The 19157-nt window shown below is 39.4% G+C and overlaps 2 protein-coding genes across 2 annotated transcripts in view; both read left to right on the forward strand.

Annotated features, from left to right (window-relative positions):
- ppp1r14bb (protein phosphatase 1, regulatory (inhibitor) subunit 14Bb) overlaps window positions 1-19157 on the forward strand; it is a 244621-nt gene that overhangs the window by 93087 nt on the left and 132377 nt on the right. The window lies entirely within an intron of this gene.
- si:dkey-19b23.10 (uncharacterized) lies at window positions 8032-16113 on the forward strand. The gene is made up of 10 exons (XM_053343074.1): window positions 8032-9418; window positions 10116-10363; window positions 11655-11860; window positions 12044-12204; window positions 12351-12454; window positions 12728-12788; window positions 13758-13846; window positions 14666-14788; window positions 15197-15297; window positions 15422-16113. The coding sequence occupies exons 1-10, from the start codon at window positions 8032-8034 to the stop codon at window positions 15951-15953; spliced, it is 3012 nt and encodes a 1003-aa protein (XP_053199049.1). The 3' UTR covers window positions 15954-16113.

Genomic DNA, 19157 nt, shown 5'->3' on the forward strand with positions numbered 1-19157 from the left:
TAGTCTTATTCTCACACATACATGCAGGTTTGGCCTGTTCTATTCAGACTTACAGCTGTGGCTTCATTTTTTTTATAATTGACATCAGTAGTCTGAGCGATACGCATTTGAAAATGTGTCCTTTCCATACTTCATTAGAAATACACAGAAATGTTCCTTTACGCTATTGTTGTTTCAAGGAAATGTGTGTGTGTGTGTGTGTGTGTGTGTGTGTGTGTGTGTGTGTGTGTGTGTGTGTGTGTGTGTGTGTGTGTGTGTGTGTATGTGTGTGTATAACCTATAATCACTTGTCATGCTTTAAACACGCACAAATAATCTTATACTTTGATGCAACCTCTGAAATCAATTAGCTGTGTCATACAGGGAGCGAGTACTCATGCAGCATTTAATTAAATGTTTTTATATATATATACTTTCACTTAATGTCAGTCATTTTGTAGAGATTTGTTTGTTGCACTTTGACAATGAAGTTTAAATGTAAAATAAATATAATGACTGATTTAAAGTTGTATAACAGTCCGGGCGATGTACATATATTTCAATTGCTTGGCTGTATTATTGCCTTATTATTGTGGTAGTAGCTGTCGTAGATATACAAATGTTGAGTTTAAAACTAAAGCAACAGGAACATTTGGGAGGGAGGATAGAGGGAAATGGTATCCAAAAAATCATTCATCAAAGCAGCAGACATGAAGTATGAGGGCCGATATGAAGACGAGGTGCTTTGCCTCAACGCTGAGTAATCATTACTCCTCATCAGATTTCAGAAGTGTGTGAGCCGATAATTTTATCTTTACTTATCTTACCTCTAAATAAATTAAGAAATCAATGCAGTTTCAGTTCAAGTTTGCTGCATTGCAGCTAGAAGGTTGAACTCTTTCATATTAAGCACAGAACAGTCTGATAAATTGATGGTTAAAGCGGGACATGACCAAATTGAAAATCTCTTCCTCTTGCAAATGTTGCATTTATTTATTTATTCCACATGAAGCAAAAAGAAAAAGTGTTCACATCAACTGAAACTTTTGTTTTTCATTAACAGACGATAAATAAGACTCGATCATAATAGAGAAATTGTTCATGATTATGGGATGGACCCAACGGTTGAATACTCTAGTAGCGTAGACGAAGACTTGTACAACTCCATTTAATGGTTGGAGAAACATGACTTTTTCAGATATTCATGATCCACATGCTTGTTGCAGTTTTCAGTCACTTGATGCATCATATTTACACCAAATTATTTTCAGCCCTGACATTTGTGTTTTGTGAATAATGCAATTTCAATTAATATTATACCAAAGGATGTATGAATTTACTCTGTTTATTCACTAAATTCACCACAGTAACACTATGGTCACAGTGTATCACTGATAAAGTCAACATTTATAGTAATATAGCATACCATCCAAAATATACTTGTGCGGGCGCAACAATATATAAGTAAGCATAATGCAAGTCCAAATCCATTATTAGTTTGAATCCTGTTGCAAGTTAAAGAAAAATTGTGAATTCACTAATTCTGGTTATATATTTATAAAAGGTTCTCTAAATGATAATATGCTAATTACTTTTCTTAGTTTACTTTTGACCTTGAGTTGAATGGACGGCAATAGACATTATATCACACATAATTACACACTAATGACTGACTTTAAACAAATAGCTTCGTGCGATATTGTGTTGTATGTGAATTTGTAAATAGTAAAGAAAATGTAAAGTTGGATTTCTACATGTTTGTCATGTTTGTAAATGACACTGTGTTTAAAATGCTTTGTCACTGTGGAACCATGCTTGATAACTTTCTTGGCTCTTGAAAAATTGGCATAAAACATTTTTAGTTGGTCAGCGCTCCCCATGAAATCAACGCCACGGACCAGGAATACTGTTTACGTGCAGTCCGGTATGTGAAATGATCCAAAGCGAGTCAATATGTCCCTTAATGTCCACTGTGGAACAGTGAATGTTGGAACAAATGACTCAACGTGCTCTATTGTGTAACTCCACCAGTAATAAGTCTTTTTTGGTGAATGATAAAAAATCATTGTGTGGTGCAGATTGATATCACTCATTTTAAATGAAAGAAGCCTGTAGTAGCTTTTAGAAGTCTGTAGTACTGTAGGCGTGTGTATGCACAGTGGGGTCTCTAAAGCTTTTTTGGCCTGTGATCTTTTTCAGGTGCAAAAACTCTTTTGTGAATGTGAAAATTAAAGAGTCGTCAATCTTGAATGTGATTTTCAGGCCTGCTTTTATTCTTTTGTTATAAACGGCAGGAATAGAATATCTGTTTATTTAAAATACATCAAATATCAACATGGCTGTTTTAGTACTTCACTGTCTGGGGTCCCGACACCACAGAAACTAGACTTTCACTGTGCTGAAACTTTCAAACAAATCAGCAATTTCTTCTATGATTACATGCAGTTGTTAAGGTATGAAAACCCACAACTTTCTGTCTACAATCATTATTGTCTGACAGTATGTTGTCTGTTTTAGACATAGCATCATCTTTAACACACGTTCATGACTTTTTCTGAAATTGTGAACAAATGCGGGAAATCTCTTGAACTGATTGAATCAAAGTTGCATTTTAGCTTCAAACTTTTGCATAAAGTTATTCATTTATTAAAGGAAAAGCCTGTTCAAAAAATATATAATCTCCTTCAACCACTTCTTGTGCGATGAGCAGTTTGGCGTGTGTGTTTGGTATTTAATACTCCAGCATGCCTTCTCCTTGATGTTAACCTTGTACGGTCCACAAAATAAACACCTACATCGTCAGCATGGAATATCATTTGTCACAATATGATCGACGGGCATGATCCATTACGACAAACATATTTATTTTACCACTGGTTGTCGACAAACATAACCGTAGCAAAATGGCCTGTTGGGTGTTTTATTATGTGTTTCACATTATGTGGCGGTTTAATTTCTGTCTCTTCCATTCAGTTCTTCTGTTCCCGCCAGTCACTGCTTCTTTTCTCTGTCACAGAAGTCAGATGGAGAGGGTTCGAAGAAGAAAAAGTCCACAAGTGCTGCTCTCGTTCCCCCTCCTCTGCTCCCGAAGGTTTTTTATGGTGAATTTGAGAGAAAACTAGAGAAGCGTCTCCCCCGTACGCACTCCTCCACACTCCCCTTCCATCCTCTCACATCCTTTCATTCACACATTTCTTGTCTGGGTTTCGTGCGCACAAAAGCACAAGTACATGCAAATATGCACACACAGGAGACACAGACTCATTTTTGAGCGGTTAAGCTTTCCATTCAGAAACACAGGTATAAAGAAGGCATGGTGCGTTTTTTTCTGATAAATGGAGACGAAAAATGTTCAAAAACTGTGTAAGAAGCCACTTTAATTCAAGTCTCATTTAGCCTTTAGCACTCTAGTGAAGTGCAGAAATAAGCCTCCGAACTAGCTTTGGAAGGTTTTCATTGCAAAAAAACCCTTTACATTCTTTTCCTCATAAATGTTATCACATTAAATGCTTTTGTGACATTTTTATTCTGTATTAACAGCCAATGACGTTGTTTAATCTTATAATATGTGACTATATTTAATTTACACAAAGTAATGCACATGCAATATGCCAGAGTCCCTGTAATATTGACCGCAGCAATGCTCTGCATGCTCTATTGCATTTTCAGGTACGTGATCAGTTCCAGTAAACTATGGAGGAGCAGAGCTTCACCGACAGCTATCAGACAACTGCATGCTGTTTGGTTACAAGCGTCAAAACAGAAAATATGTAATAAATAATCCTTGTGGTGTTCCATTCCTCACCACAGCAATGTGATGACTCAGGGATCGACCTTAATTATTTTTTATATAAATGTCTGTAAATCTTTGCACTGACTGTCGAGTGTTCAGATATAAAATAGCTGCATTCAATATAATGTGATATAGACAGTACAATATAAACAACAAGCCTGAGCCTCAAATAATGACCGATTTAACATATTAATAAAAATGTTAGAATCTATGCTAATATTGAGGTCACTGTGTCACAAAGTGTGTAGTTACCACATTATTTTATCTATCATGCATGTTAATGTTGAGGTTTCCAGCTATGAGACTTAGTCACACTGTACAGGTGACCTCAGCATTAACATGATCCTCAACAAGCACACACGCACATTTAATGCAAATACAGGCCTTGTGTAGGCCTTTCCATTCTCTCTTTCTCTCTCTCTCTATCTCTCCATCTCTCTCTCTCTCTCTCTCTCACACACACACACACACACACACACACACACACACACACACACTTGGGCCTTTTTCTCATGTGGGATTGAAAGACGTTTTTATCCAAACAGACCCATTTCACAAACACAAATGGTTGCAGTGTCACATAAATTATAGATGCATTTGTGAGTTCAACAGCGTCCCAAATGTTCATGTATCGTGTCGCAAGTATGGTGTTTGTCTTGGTGAGTTGATTTTGTCCTTTTGAATAACAAGACAATGATTTCATGTTGCAAATCACAGAAAGCATGTTGCAGTTTTGGTAAAACGGGCCCCAGGACTTCATGGGCTGTAAATGTCCTGCCAAGATGAGCATCAAGTCAACCTCAGGTTATCATAGCTCAGGGAAAAGTGAAGTGAAGTAGCAGATTTAGAGATCTGAACTGTTGACAGAATGATATAGCCACAACATTGTTAGCAAAAGATGCTGTCATTTTTGATACAATATTTATGGGGTTTTCCGGACGTAGAGCGTAATTAAGTGCTTTAACTCAAGTAGTATACAAATATTTCGGAGGCCCTGACGCTTCCCCTGAGTTTTTCTATTTTGCAAGATTTTATAAATTTACTTTGTACATTTTATAGTTAACCTTGTACATTATACATACTATACTACAAAATACACTAATATACTATAGTTTATTATATGCCTTAAATTTGTTTTTACCCCACAAATTTAACCATGCAGATAAATATGTTATATAAAATGTGATTAAATATTTAGTTTTTTGCTTTTTTTGAGTATCCAAATAACAAACGTGTGTGAAGCAGTTAGATGTAGCATTACCCGGAGCGCATCCAACCTAAAAATACTGCCAATATTTTCACCAATCGCTGATTCACTTCATTGCTGCTCAAATTTCAAAGGGAATGTCTTTATGTAATATTTTTAGTGTATCTCAGTACTTTTTTCACCATAGATAGTGAAATATTCTGATGCTGGTTTTAACTAGATCTGTTGTTGTTCAGAGTGATGACTGTTATTACTGTAGTGGTACTGTACTGTACTGTACAGTGCAGTGGCATACAGTTTGAGGTTGGATGTGTGTGTGTGAGCTTGTGTTTTTAGGTTATATGACATAACAATGGTATTAACAGCAGGTTAGCGTATTACAGGTGCATACCATATAAATGTGTGTGTGGTGGGTGAGTGGGTGGGACTACAGGGTGTTTAGAGGGTTCCCTGAACCTCATCGTTTGTCGCCATCTTCCTTCCTGTTTCATTCTGTCTCACTTCCTGTCAGCTGACTCAGCCGTAGAGAATCTTGATCGGGTAAACATCTACACTGCCGCCTCTGCCTCTTCTCAAACACACACACATACAAAGTATATTGTATGAAGCCACACAGTAACCCAAAGACGTACGCAGGTACATTCACACATTTCGAAGCACTCATATACAGGCACAAACACAACTGAGTACTGAAAGACACTTTTTCACACATACACACACCTATATCACACCTTACACACTAACATTACCTAAGGTCGGCCAAAGTAGTAGTTAATAAATACAGTTTGTATCATTAATTAAAGGTGTTAAAAGAAAGTTTATTTCAACTAAGCAAATTATAAAGTTCCTGGGATTTAATGCATGTTACATCTTTACGTGTTTTAGTCACAGTCAGCATAAATATCTTAAAAAGGAAAGCAGTGTTAAAAGGAGGAGAGTTTTAAGGAGGGGGTGTGGTAAGTGAAAAGAACAGAGATATACACAGATAAGAGAAATGGACAGAAACATAGAGGAAGAGAGAGAGAGAGAGAGATAGTTTTTTTTTAAAGCCAGCAAAAGAGAGAAGAAGAAAGACAGGACAAGAGTAAACTAATTGGGCGCTTGGTGAGAAAGAAAGACAAGAAGAGACAGAGAGAGTGATAAAGACAGTCTAAGAGACGGAAAGAGAGCGATAGATGGAGGAGGGGGGCAGAGAGATAAAGATAGCTGAAAGGAGGGAGATCCGTCAGCGTTTGTTTCCTCAGGATGTGGTTACCACGACGACGAAAAGGCAGAGAAGCAACATCACTACCCGCTGGTCCCTTCTGACACCTGCAAGTGTGTGTCTGAGTGTGAAAGCCAGTGTGTGTATGTGTGTGTACGTGTGTTTCGATGAGTAACTAAATGAGTATATGAATGTGTGTGTGTGTGTGTGTGCGTGTGTGCATGAAAAAAAAAACAGTGTGTGGTCTGTACATGCAGTGGTTGTGTGTGTGTCCATTTTGCCTTATGTATGTGTGACAGACAGTGTGTGTGTGTGTGTGTGTGTGTGTGTGTGTGTGCGTGCTGTCAAGTGATACACAGCGAAGACAGTGCGGCTGATAGGAAGGACTCTATGGGAGGTTGAAAATCTGTAAGGGGGAAACAATTAGACAGTTGAGACAGTGGAGAGCAAAAGAGTAAAGAAAGGTCAGAAACAACTATGAGGAGAATCAGAAGAGCAACCAGAGCCCGAAAACATGAACAACAGAGGACGAACATATGTGAAAAGGAAATTAAGCGCCAAAGACTGGTAAAAGAAACCAACAACTTCAAAACGTATACAGTGTATTTGTCTCTTCGGCACATCTTCCTTTGTTGTTTCTCTCTCTGACTCACTCATCGTCCTATTTAGAGCAGAATGTGGTTTGAAGAAAGAAAGAAAGATAGCCTGTCTAACTTAGAACGTAAGATTTAATGCAACACAATGTGAATAGAAATGTGTATATTTGCTCTGGATTCTATGTTCATTCTATGATTATATTGTCAGTCACAGTTAAAATGGAAAGGAACATTTTCTCAAACACTTATCAATTGCAGTGGTTTGAATGTAGCGTACTTATAAAAAAACTACTTTCTCTTTAGCTTACTAGCTCCTCAAGCAGCATCAGTTTAGCACAAAGGTTTGAGCATTTTTCTCAAATTTTCTTCAGACTACATTCCAGACATATTTAATCACAATAATTTCTCACTAACATATGAATTAAGCAGTGAGTATGAATGCTTAACAAAACTATGCATGCTAAAGACTAAAGCTAATTGTGCCGCACTTTGTATCAACACCTTATAGCATGCTCAAGTAGCATTTTAGCATGATTTACTATTTGTAATATACTTAAGTGACCAGCTAATAACTTTAGGAAAGTGTTACAAATTACTAAAAACAAAATTACCTTTGATATCTGTCATGCTCTGTATAGATCATTTATAAAAGGTGATTTGAAGGTATATGACTTTACAGTAACTACACTGTGTGTTACTTGCCTACATTCATTAGAAAGTGAGCACTGGCACTGAACAACTATGCTGCGGTCATTTTTTTTTTTTTTTTGCCAGAATGGGAAACACATGATCACATGGCATTCTAAGATCATTACTGCACTGCTAGCCCATGTCAGCTACCTTTGCTGTGCTGCGTATTTGGTATTTCAAGAACTGAAATCAAATATCAAGCCATATACTGTTGCATTTAAATTAGCTGTATTTGATTTTAACAACTGCCTGATGGCCATATTTGATTAGATACTTGACACCTCTGTAGTACTTTTAAACATGTGAGTTGTCTTCGATGATGGTGTGAGAAATTCACAATATCTCTGACTCAGAATTACAACGGGCTGTTTTTTCTGACTCAGTTGCTCATAACGTCCTGAAATGTGACATGATGTTACAGTTGCTCTGGGGCCCTGTATTGTGGAGTACTGTCAAGCACTTCACTAATGTAGTTTTGGGTTTTTTCTCAGGCCATTCATACTTACCCTCTGTTTCTGTCCCTTTCTACTGTAGGCACTCTAGCTAAACCCAGCGAGCCATCATGGAGGACCGTTCATCCACCCACACCTTTCCCAATCATCGCCACCGGCCATCCTTTCACCTCACCCTGCCCAGCGTTCAGGGCCCTGAAGTGGGATACCCATCCTCCCAGCATGCCCTAGACACCATGAAGCAGTATGGAAGTAGAGGGGAAGAATCCATAAACTCCTTTGCAACTTCAAGCACCTCTTCTGGGGGAAGGAGGGGGAGCAGTGCCGGCGACAGAGGCTTCCTAAACACGAGTGGAAGCGGTTTGGATGGAGATGGTAACCTAGGAGGCCATCTTGACAGAGAAAGTGCTTTAGGCGACCATTTTGCTGACACGTGGTATGGCAGTAGCAAAAAAGAGGACGTTTGGGATGATGGGGAGAGTTGTGAAAGCACTGCAGACAGTTTTTATAGTAAAGGTGGTTGCTACAGTAATGCAAATGATGTTTTATACACCAGGGATTGTGGCAATGAGGATGGGGTGACTCGTAGAGTCAGAGCAAACTACAACAGTTATTTACACGTTAGCTGTGAAGCCAAAGCTGATACGGTTTACATTAGGGATGCTAATGTTAGCCACTTTGCTAAACAAACTAGTTCCTATAACAGAAGTGATAGCAGTGTAGATTACTGCAGAACAGATTCAAGGGTGAGTGATAGTTATTTAGGAAGGGAGGAAGATTATGGGTCCAGCAGTGGCTCAGGTGAGGATCAGCTTCAACCAGCAGAGATGGAGCAGGGAACCTGGCTCAATTTCTCTCCCATAAGTCAAACTGGGGATGGTAGGTGGAGAGGAGGATCAGACACCCACACTTTGGCTTCCGGGTGCTTTCCACAGAGATCGCCTATAAACCTCAACAGTGGGACATACACTCAGAAACTGGACTCCTTCTCTGAAGCTTTTCTGCAGAAGAGAAGATTCCCTGTGATTCCTAATATGGATTCTTCTGGACACTTGTGTGAATTTGGAGTTGGGAAAGGAGAGAGCCCTGGACTGATCAAGTCAAGGCACAGCTGTGCTTTTGATACAGACCCCTACTTGCAACCCTCTTCCACCTCACCCATTCACCCCTCTTTCCCCTCTCCTCCCACATCGTCTCATCTTGTGTGTTCAGTTCTTAGTCCCCCACCCACACCTTTACCTCCTCCTTCCCATTCTCCATCCAAAATGGACTCTCCCGGTGCGTTCGGAGGAACTGCACATTCAGGCTCACAGGGGGGAGAGACACATGGTGGGCTCCAGTTTTTCGCTTCCAGCCTTCAGCCACCTGTCCACTCTTCCAGGATGATATGGAAGTTTCCACTGCTGTCACATTGCTTTTCACAAACATCAGATGACCCCAGCAGCATCGAGGACAACCTAAGATCATCCCATGGTAGTGACTATGGCAACACCACAGGTAAGGCGTTGAGATAATATGAGGAAGAATATAAAATATCTATTGATAAAAGGTTATCTGTCATGACTGTGAAAGAATGAAAAACAGAAATAGACTTAACTTAAGTAATTGAAAATGAACTTTATTTCCCCCTTACATAAAACCACAGGTTAAAACCCACATGTAAATTTACGGGACATGTGGGTTTTTCGTAGGTGAACTTGTGAAATTTCCCGTTTCCTTCATGCAAATGATATTTTCACTTTTAACATATAGTCATACTATTTGTTAGTTATTTTTTGTAGAACTTTTGAGACTAAACCATGTCAAAACAGTCATATGGAAAATGAAATGTTCCGTATGTATCCCTACATATTATATTACTGCCTGTTTGATGAATTCACGTGTGGGTTTTCACAAGAATTGATTAGTATTTCCAAATAACAGATTCTGTCAGTGTTTGGTGAAGCGCTTTCCTGTCTGCATAGATAACAGTAACATCTCTGACGCCACTGAAGGTTTTTCGGTCTGGTTTTGTCTTACTGTCTCACACACAAGATAGTCAAGCAGTTTTACAGTATGTTATGGAGCATTGGCAATATGAATATATACTGTATATCTATATACAATATATATTCCAAGACTTTCCTCTGTTGTCAACTGCCCTTGTCGTCCTCGCTCCCCTTTTCCCATTTTTTCTCTGTTTTTATTCTTCCAGCCTCGCATGATATCCTTCAGTCTCCCGATACAGCATTCCTCACTTCCTCATCCCACAAGTCATCTCTCCAACCATCCAGAGCACTCTGTCCTTCCAACACTCCATTCCTTCATCCCTCCTTCCAGCTTCCCTCTCGCCCATGTCACCTTTCAGGCCAACATAATGAGGCGGCACAAAATAACACTCCTTATATGGCGACCCAGAAAACAAAGAATGGACCAGTCAGTCTCAACCAGTCACAGCTGCAGGTGGGTACAGTGTGGAACTTTACAAAAAGAAGCAATCTGAAGAAATTTAAAGAATTATAAGTTGTCTGAGTGAGACCAGGAGAGCAATCTTGTGCATCTTTGTGCATTCATGATTGTGTGGTCCAGAAAAGTTAAAAAATTGTGATAAGTGGGTTGCCAGGTTGTAAATCTATTTAAGAAAATACCATTCAGTAGACAGACATCCTCCACTTAGGTAGGCCTAGCTGGTTTGTTATATTTTAGCCTAATAATATTTCGGTTTGGGACCAATTCTCATCAGCCTCTTTGTGTTAAGTGTTATTTAGTAAATGTTTCCATGCTAAAACAATAAAATAAGGGGGTGAAACAAGTAAACATCATACCTGCTAAACACAGCATATTAGCACGGTGGGCACATGTTGGCACGTTAGCTTGTCTTCTTAGCTTTCTCTGTATTAGTCAGGAAGGATTATTCTGTAGATGGTTAACCTTTACTGTTCGATCATATTCCAGGCCAAAATCTACACGACAAATCTATTAATTACTTATAGATATGTCTAAGTACAGGCTTTATAAATTATTGTAGAGTTAATAAACTAAATTGAAAAAAATAGACATTGTGGTTTTGCAGTCTTCATCATGAACAGCTGTGTTTCAAAAGTCACATTTTCACTGTGGGGTATGCATGTTCGCACATTTTCTTCACTCCGCCATCAACAAAACCCAGGTGACTATAGAGCCGACATGGCACAGCTGTAGATGCTGTGCAGACGCAGTAGGCGGATGTATAATAAGTTGCATGTCAAGAAATTACGTTAGCACCAACTGCATTACTGCTTCTAAAACCACAGTCGTAGTCCGGGCTTTTATGTTATAAACATGTTGAGTAGACACAGTGTGAAAATGAGACTTATTTTGAGTAGAAAAATGTTTGGCTCAAAATACTTATTTGAGGAATTACCCCTTCTGATTCTTAGAAGAGAAACATAAATCCATCGATCAGTATTTAAAGTAATATTTGTATCCAACTTTAAAATATTATGGCTTGTCAGAAGAGATACTGATTCATTCAGTGAAGCTGACAGAGCCCCATCTGCAGTCTGATATGATATTAACAGCACAGTATGAAAGGCTGCCAACTTTTAAATATAGGTTTTATTGGTTTTTATGTTATGTTATGTTAGAATGAACAATGAGACACCAGAAAAATACGTCAAGTGGCTGTCTAAATACCTTGGATTTAAACAGACTTAAATTTTTGGTTTGGATTTTCTTTTTAACCGTTTAAATGCTTTTCCTTATGTTCCTACAGCCACAATCTTCTTCAGCCTATACTGGAACTCCATTTCCCAGTATCCTTTACTCTAGCAGGGGTCACAGGAGGAGTCACTACACTCCTCGCCCTCTCCTCAATCCAGTCCGCAGGGGGACGGGGCTCTACTCCTCCCTGTTATCGCTCCATCACAGAGAGGAAGAGAAAGCTTGTGTAAAAGAGGAAGAGGAGTGTAGTGTGTTACCGTAAGTAATATTCTGAACCCAATTTAAGAAATAAGATGCTAACAACTGAACATCACTGATGAATGTGGGTCAGTCTGTAAATAGTAATACTACAACAAAAATAGACAGAATAAAAGTCTGTTTGCAGTGATTAGAATAACACTTTTACTGGATGCACACTCATTGTCCCCCCCCTCTCTCCAGGCGGGTCAACGTGGGTCATGATTTCCAGGCAGAGCTTCCTCCGTGCTTTGTGGAAGGACAGCGGTCAAGGGTGTGGACACCAAAAGATGAATCGTCAAGGGAACAGTTGCTGTGGAAACCATCAAACGAGCTGGAAGAAAGCACCAATTTACAAGACCAAGGTAAATGACCTTACTACATGGAGAAATGTTGGATAAAACATGATGTGATGAAATATTTAGAGGAGCCACAAATGATGGAAGAAAGGCCCTGGATAAATAAAATGTTCTGTTTGTGTGCGTGTATGTGTGTTTGCGCTTGCACTCAGTGGGGAAGCTGTTGTCGATGTGTAGTTCCAGCTGCTTACCAGGAGGGGGCAGTAACATGGAGCTGGCTCTGCACTGTCTGCACTACTGCCAGGGAAACACAATGGTAATATTTATAACACACAGTATGTCTATATGTGTTTATATTATCTTCATTTATTCTTTTACTTTGCATTCATTCCATCATTTCCATCATGCATCCATCCATGATTACTTCCCTGCACCCACCATTACTCACTCACTAATTCTCTTTGTCATTTATTCCTTTCATTCTTTTTTCTCATTCACATTTAATTTGATTAGTTCCCATCAGAATGTGTCATTTGTGATCTCTACCTGATGTGTTTCTATCCCTCTTCTATCCCCCTCTCCTGTGCAGACCACACTGGAGATGCTGCTGTTCTCACAGCCTTCACCAACAGGAGACTACCACTACTCTGGTAACCTTTGACATTTCATTTCACCCTAACTCTTGGATTTCCCTTGTCTAAAGATAATTTATGTGTTTTCATTAGATTTTCAAATACCTCTTTCGTTTTGCTATCACACTAAAGATGAACCCTTCTCTCTTAAACTGTTGCAAATACACTGACTGATTGTTCTGTTGTGACTTTTAAACTTACTAACTCAAGATTTGATGTTTTTTATCTTTGGCTTGCAATGAACAGACCAGGCTTGAAGTCCACTAATCCTTTACAACTTTAGATAAATCTGATTTTGGAGCACAGAAATAGTAAAATAGTAAAATGAAGAAAAATGTGTTACAGTGACAGAAGTTTACATTCATTATGTTTCTACACCAAAACCAATGTTTTGCACGTTGTAATATGAGTCAGCAAAAAGAACACATTCCCACTGCATGTACAATAATGTAGCCTTTGTAGAGACACAAACCTCCTGCTGCTTTCCTCACACACCATCCTCTCTCCCTCTCTCTCTGTCTTTGTCTCTTTGCTGCATGTAAATCAAGTAAGGGCTATGTAAAGTACAAAGAAGACATTGTTCTATTTAGTACTCAGGTGGGTGTATTCCTGTAGACAGGGGTACAGATAGAAATGTTGCATAACTTGACAATTTCTCAACATTAGATGTCTTGTGCCCTGAATCAAAGTCTCCACTGCCAACAAAGATGTTCCTGACAGTACTGTAGAAGTCAGTCTCATGTTTGTGTGTGTCCTCAAGCAAACTATTATCAATTGTGCATATATGTATATATTTATGGTATATGTATGTTGCACTGTGAAAGCAGTCATTCTTTACAATCCATAATGACTCAGACTTATCCTTTCCTCTTTTCTTTTATAAGCTATTGTCCAGTTGCTACAGAACAGCACGTTTGGATGGCCTTTTGGTATTTGTTTTCATTGTCTTGCTCTCTCCCCCTTCTCACTCTCTGTCTCTCTGTTTAGGTAGTGATCTTTGGACGGACAATGAAAAAAATATCTTCAATGCAGCTCTGGTGACTAATGGAAAAGACTTCTCAGTCATACAGAAAATGGTACAGTATAACTATAATTCATTGGTATTATTTATGTTACATTCTTATGTTAGTCACCTTTGTATAAATACATTTTCTAAACTGTATTTGACCTGTTTTAACCTGCACATTTACTATAGCTACTCACATGTATAGATCCTAATTATTTCTGCTGCTTATTTTGATGTATTTTATCAAGTTAATTCTGTGCGAGTCAAAGGCCCCTATTTTAATGCAGGCTCATGCTGAAGTAGCATATTCCTAAGGGGCACTGGGTTTTTTTCCTCGCCTGCACCTATTTGATTTTTGGTGACTCATTGTCCACTGCAGTGGGAGGGCAGCAGATACATGAAATTGCACAGAGAAAAAAAGTGTATTTCATTTATGATACTATGCTGTGATACCTGATTCTTACCAGCCTGTCATCCACAACAGCAAGCATGCATAAAGAATTTCCCTTTCAGCTCGTTCACTCCTATACAACCATTTAAAGGCATCGGTTATGTACCTGTAGTCTGTAATTGAAGACACCTTATTGTTAAAGTGCAATTAAGCACACTAAATCCACACATGGTGAATTAGGCAAATCATGAGAATACTAAAAGGAAAAATGACTACCAGTGGTATCCTGATTCATACAATAGGCACCCAAAAAACTCATGAAGTTCAATTTTAAGTAAGATATGGATAGGGCACTGAGCCAGTATAATTCATAATTTATTACAAATCCTCCTTCTACCATAGATGGATTGAGTATACATTACTGTAAGAGATAAACGACATAATGGAATATCATCGGAAGTTGAAGTGAATCAAGTCACATTTGTCTGTACGTTTCAGGTGAAGACTAAGACCGTGAGCCAGTGTGTTGAGTTTTACTACCTAAGCAAGAGGCTCCTCGACAAGCAGGCCAAACAGAAGGAGGAGGAGAGCAGAGTTAGAGAGACGGAGCAGCAGGAAAGTGTAAGTGACACTTGAAAGGAGCACTCAAGAATCAAGCGTTTAACTTTTTCTCAATGACCCTGCTTTTCATTTCCTTTTCTGTCTTTTTGTTGTTTTCATACCAGCCCATTGCCTTAGTTCTAATTACCTTGCTATGTTTATCTCACTTCCTGTTGTTGCTGTTGGTTTTGCCTGTCCTCATCACGCTGTGCGCTGTGTCATATATTGTGATCTAACAGATACGTTTTACCGCATTGACTACAAAGGAAAACAATAGAAGCCAACAGAAACAAACAGCCTGTTTGAACTCATTTGGAGTATTTGTGTAGTCTTGAGTAATTAGTTAAATGCATTATATGTTTATCCGGTGTGGAATGCAGCTCAACAAGTCACAGCACAGTGGTTTATAATCTGTCCTTTCTTTTGTAGGCGACACCCATCTGTCAGCCAGTGGACAGGCAGTTCGGACGAGAGGAGGCGGTTCCTGTTCCCTCATTGGCCAGCTTCTTCCCCTGCAAACTGTGCGGCAAGTGAGTGCGACCAGTCATATTTGAGATCGCTCCAACCTAATTTTTTTCTGTTTGCCTTTAGGGGTTATCCAACAGATGGTTTAGATTTTCAACTTCTCTTTTCATTTCTGTCTTTCTGCTCCAGAATGTTCTACAAAATTAAATCCCGCAACGCTCACATGAAAATCCACCGCCAGCCTCAGGAGGATTGGACCGATAGGCGGCTGCAGCACCAGCTCCTCACTCAGCGTCTGGCCCTCGGTCATGCCACCAACCTCATGCCCACACCAGGCAGTAATCTGCTGCCACCTCAGAGTCCAGCTATGACCTTTCCCTCCTCTGGCCTCCCTGGAACTTCAAACAGTAACAGCAACGCAGACAATGTCCTCAGCACTGTAACCAGTAGCAACGCCATCACTCCCAGCAATTCCAGTGTCCTAGATCCAAGCACGGCTGTAATATACAGCAACATCGGCGCCCCAAACTCTCATGTAATGCCCAGCATTGATGCCGGTGACTCAAATCACAGAGAGCCCACCACTGTGTTACCCTTCCATCAGTCATGGGGCTCATTTGGACACAGCCCCGACCCTGCTGCATTCTACTGCAACCCAGAGGGGAAGGAAGCTGCAGGAGCCGAGCCAGGAGGGGTGAAAGAGCCAATCAATTGGCAGTAGTGTTTAACTCTCCCAAAAGCATTACTACCACTGAGGTCTGAGACTCTTCAATGTTTATTGAACCTTTAATTCAAACTCATTTTTAATTCAAACTTCAGTACAGGATAGTCTCCAGGTATTTTTTTGCAAATGTTTATTTTTTTAATGCATCTCTTTGTAGTAAATTGAGAACTTGTGTGTGTGTTACATATTTAAATGTTTCTTATGCATTTCACATAATGAATTAAATGTGTAACCCAGTGCTTGCTTTTGGTGTTTGTAGTTTGTAGTTGACCTACAGTACAAAAGCTCATGTACACACACATTTTTACCTCTTCAGTATACTTGTGAGGAAGTGATTGCTCTAGCCCATTCCCCTAACCTTAATCATTAAACTTTCTAACCGTAATCAAAATTGTTAACCCCCAATCACCCCTTTACAAAATACCAAAATGTTCTCACTTTTTAAAAATGTCTTCTCTGTCAAGGTCTGAAACTCAAAACGGTCCTCGTAAAGTTCCATAAAGCACCACCTCCACACCACCACCACATACACACATCCACAAAGACAGACACACAGCTTGTTAAAAGGATTTGATATAACACCATAATGGGCTAATATTGACCTTGGTAGACCATCTCCTCTCTCACAGCTGTCAGAGCACTCGTATGCCCAGAATTGACCAGTTGATGGTTAACTACAGTGAGTGTATGTGCGTGACTGCGCCCTGGAAGATGCTGGAAAAGAGCATAAAGCAGTGGTTATATCTGTATGTGTGAGTGGTATAATGAAAATAAAAGAAACACATAATCATAAAAGATAACGATTTTAGGATCATTTGTGACGACAACAACCAGAAACTATTTTCACTTTGCATTATGTTCTGTATATAAAGCTGTCTGCCTGTTGATTTTAATTATGATACAGAATGTAGAGACTATATCTTTACACCTTTATGTTTACACTCAATTTACCTGCACTGACCTATCTATCTCTTGGGTGAAGTGCATTTCTCAAGGCGGTTCTTTTACCCCATATCTTCAGCACTATGCTAGTGATAACAGTGTGTGTATATGGTATGTACAAGCATATATATTGAGCAATGTGTCCTTCTGGGTTTCTTTATTAGTTACATATCAACCTCCTTCATGTGCATGCGTGTATGGTGTGTGCTTTATTGTGTGATTTTAAGTGTATATGTGCGTATGTGTGAATGCATAGGGACACATTAACAGATGTTTATGTGTCCCTGATAACTGTTAACAGTGGCCTTAAAAAGTGTCCCACCCCCTGAAACACTCCCCCCCCCTGTGGCAAAAGTCCAATTTGTCTAGCAGAGTTTGTCTGCCTTCTTTTCTCTGTCACTGATTCTTTCCAGCACTGCACTTCTCACCTCTGTTGTATACTGCTTTTTCTAGTTAATAAATGTACTCAACCAGATTCGTCCTCTTTTCTTGCTCCTATGTACATATGCTCACCAGCCGATAACTGGGGCTAACTGGAGCTAACTGGGCTTGTAGTGGTTTGAAACTTTACTGCAGGTGGCCAGGTGGTTAGCTCTGCCCTGCTTTCACTTTTCTACGTGTGAATGTGTTTGAAGTTTTTGTTCTCACTCTCTAACTGGCAAGGGGATGAAAATATGAGAGGCAGAAAGCAGCAGCAGCAGTAAATGTTGGCCTTTTCAAAGAGACAGAGAGTGAGAGAGAGAGAGAGGGACCACAAGCACGTAGATAATGGGGGGGAGAGGGGGACCAGACCAATGAGAGGAAAGAAGGGGGGAATGGGGAAAGAATAAACAGAGAAGTTACTGAGCATTGATCATTCACCTATTCATGGTGAGTAGCTCTTTGCCAGTTGACTGAGCTCATGCCCCCACCACAACCCACTCCCTCTTTTCCCTGGGTTAGTGTTGGACGGGTAAACAACAACAGCTTTTCTCAGTCGTGTCACTGTTGTGACAAGAGTATAATACACAGGAATGTATGTCAATCTGAAATAACCATTAAGCCTGAAGATTAAGTTATAAACAAGTAAAAGACAGCAAAAAGGAAACATGGTATATCTTTTACAGCTGAATTTAATGTCATTTTGAAAATCCTTTTAAGATAACCTCATATGCTAAATCTGTGTCTGAAACTCTACAATCTAATACATTATCTATACTTATTTAAAGAAAACCCAAGTTGCAAGAATGTTCCACTTTGGTACAACAATGCATGCCTAAGACACCAGCAACCGTTTCATGTCTTTATCTTATCGTGAGATAACAATATGTAGGGACTGTTCACAGTGCAATCTCGCTGTCATTTAGGGACACAAAGAATTGCAGGATGTGTGAAAGTAGAAAAAAGAAGCAATTCAAAGTTAGTTGAAATGCCAGACATCTGACAAAATGAGTCACTCACTCTCACATGTAGTTTGAACAGCTACACTTGTATAAAAGTAGTTTAACCTCTCCTGAAGAAGAAAATCTCAAGTTATGAATACGTGCTTTGCCCTTCTTAGACAAATTAATGTATATGTGAACAAGGGTTTGAACCTTAAAGTTTTATCACTTGTAAGATAATGCACATGGAGGCGGACTGCTGTCATTGACACAGTTGGAGGTTGGGCTCTGTTATGTAATATCTGGCAAAGGCATGAAATAAAAAAAGTTTTATTCTTTGTCTCTCTGCTGTTGGCTCCTGCAGTGTGGGGAATGAGCCAACAAAAGCTTTACTTGCTTATTAATATTAGCAGCTGCACTTACTGAAAGCTAAGGGTGGTCAAGTCTATCCTATATTGTATTGTGTACTCAGCTGGCTCATTTATACATATATGGGAAGGCACTACTAAACATTTTATAGAGGTGTACTCAGCTGACTAATTTACATGTCAGGTGAGGCACTACTAAACATTTTATAATTGTGTCAGTTAGGATAAAAAAAACTGATAATAAAACTAATTTAGCACTCCCCGGATCAGTGTTGTATGTTTATATTGTGCTACTAGCCTCTGGGGATGAAAGGTCACTTTTGTGGTTTCCAAAGAGAGCGCCCTCTCTGACAACCTTGCACCCAAATTCATAGAATGACAACAGTATAAGTATCAAGAGTCTGCTATGCACGGAGGAGCCCCATAAAAATTATTTTATCCGGGCCCAATGTGGCTTAGCTACACATGCACTTGTGATGTAACACTTTGGCACGCTGTGGTTGGCCCACTTGGCATGTCTGAGAGGACTC

This window comes from Scomber japonicus, chromosome 22 (assembly GCF_027409825.1).
Source record: "Scomber japonicus isolate fScoJap1 chromosome 22, fScoJap1.pri, whole genome shotgun sequence".
NCBI classification, from domain to species: Eukaryota; Metazoa; Chordata; class Actinopteri; order Scombriformes; family Scombridae; genus Scomber; species Scomber japonicus.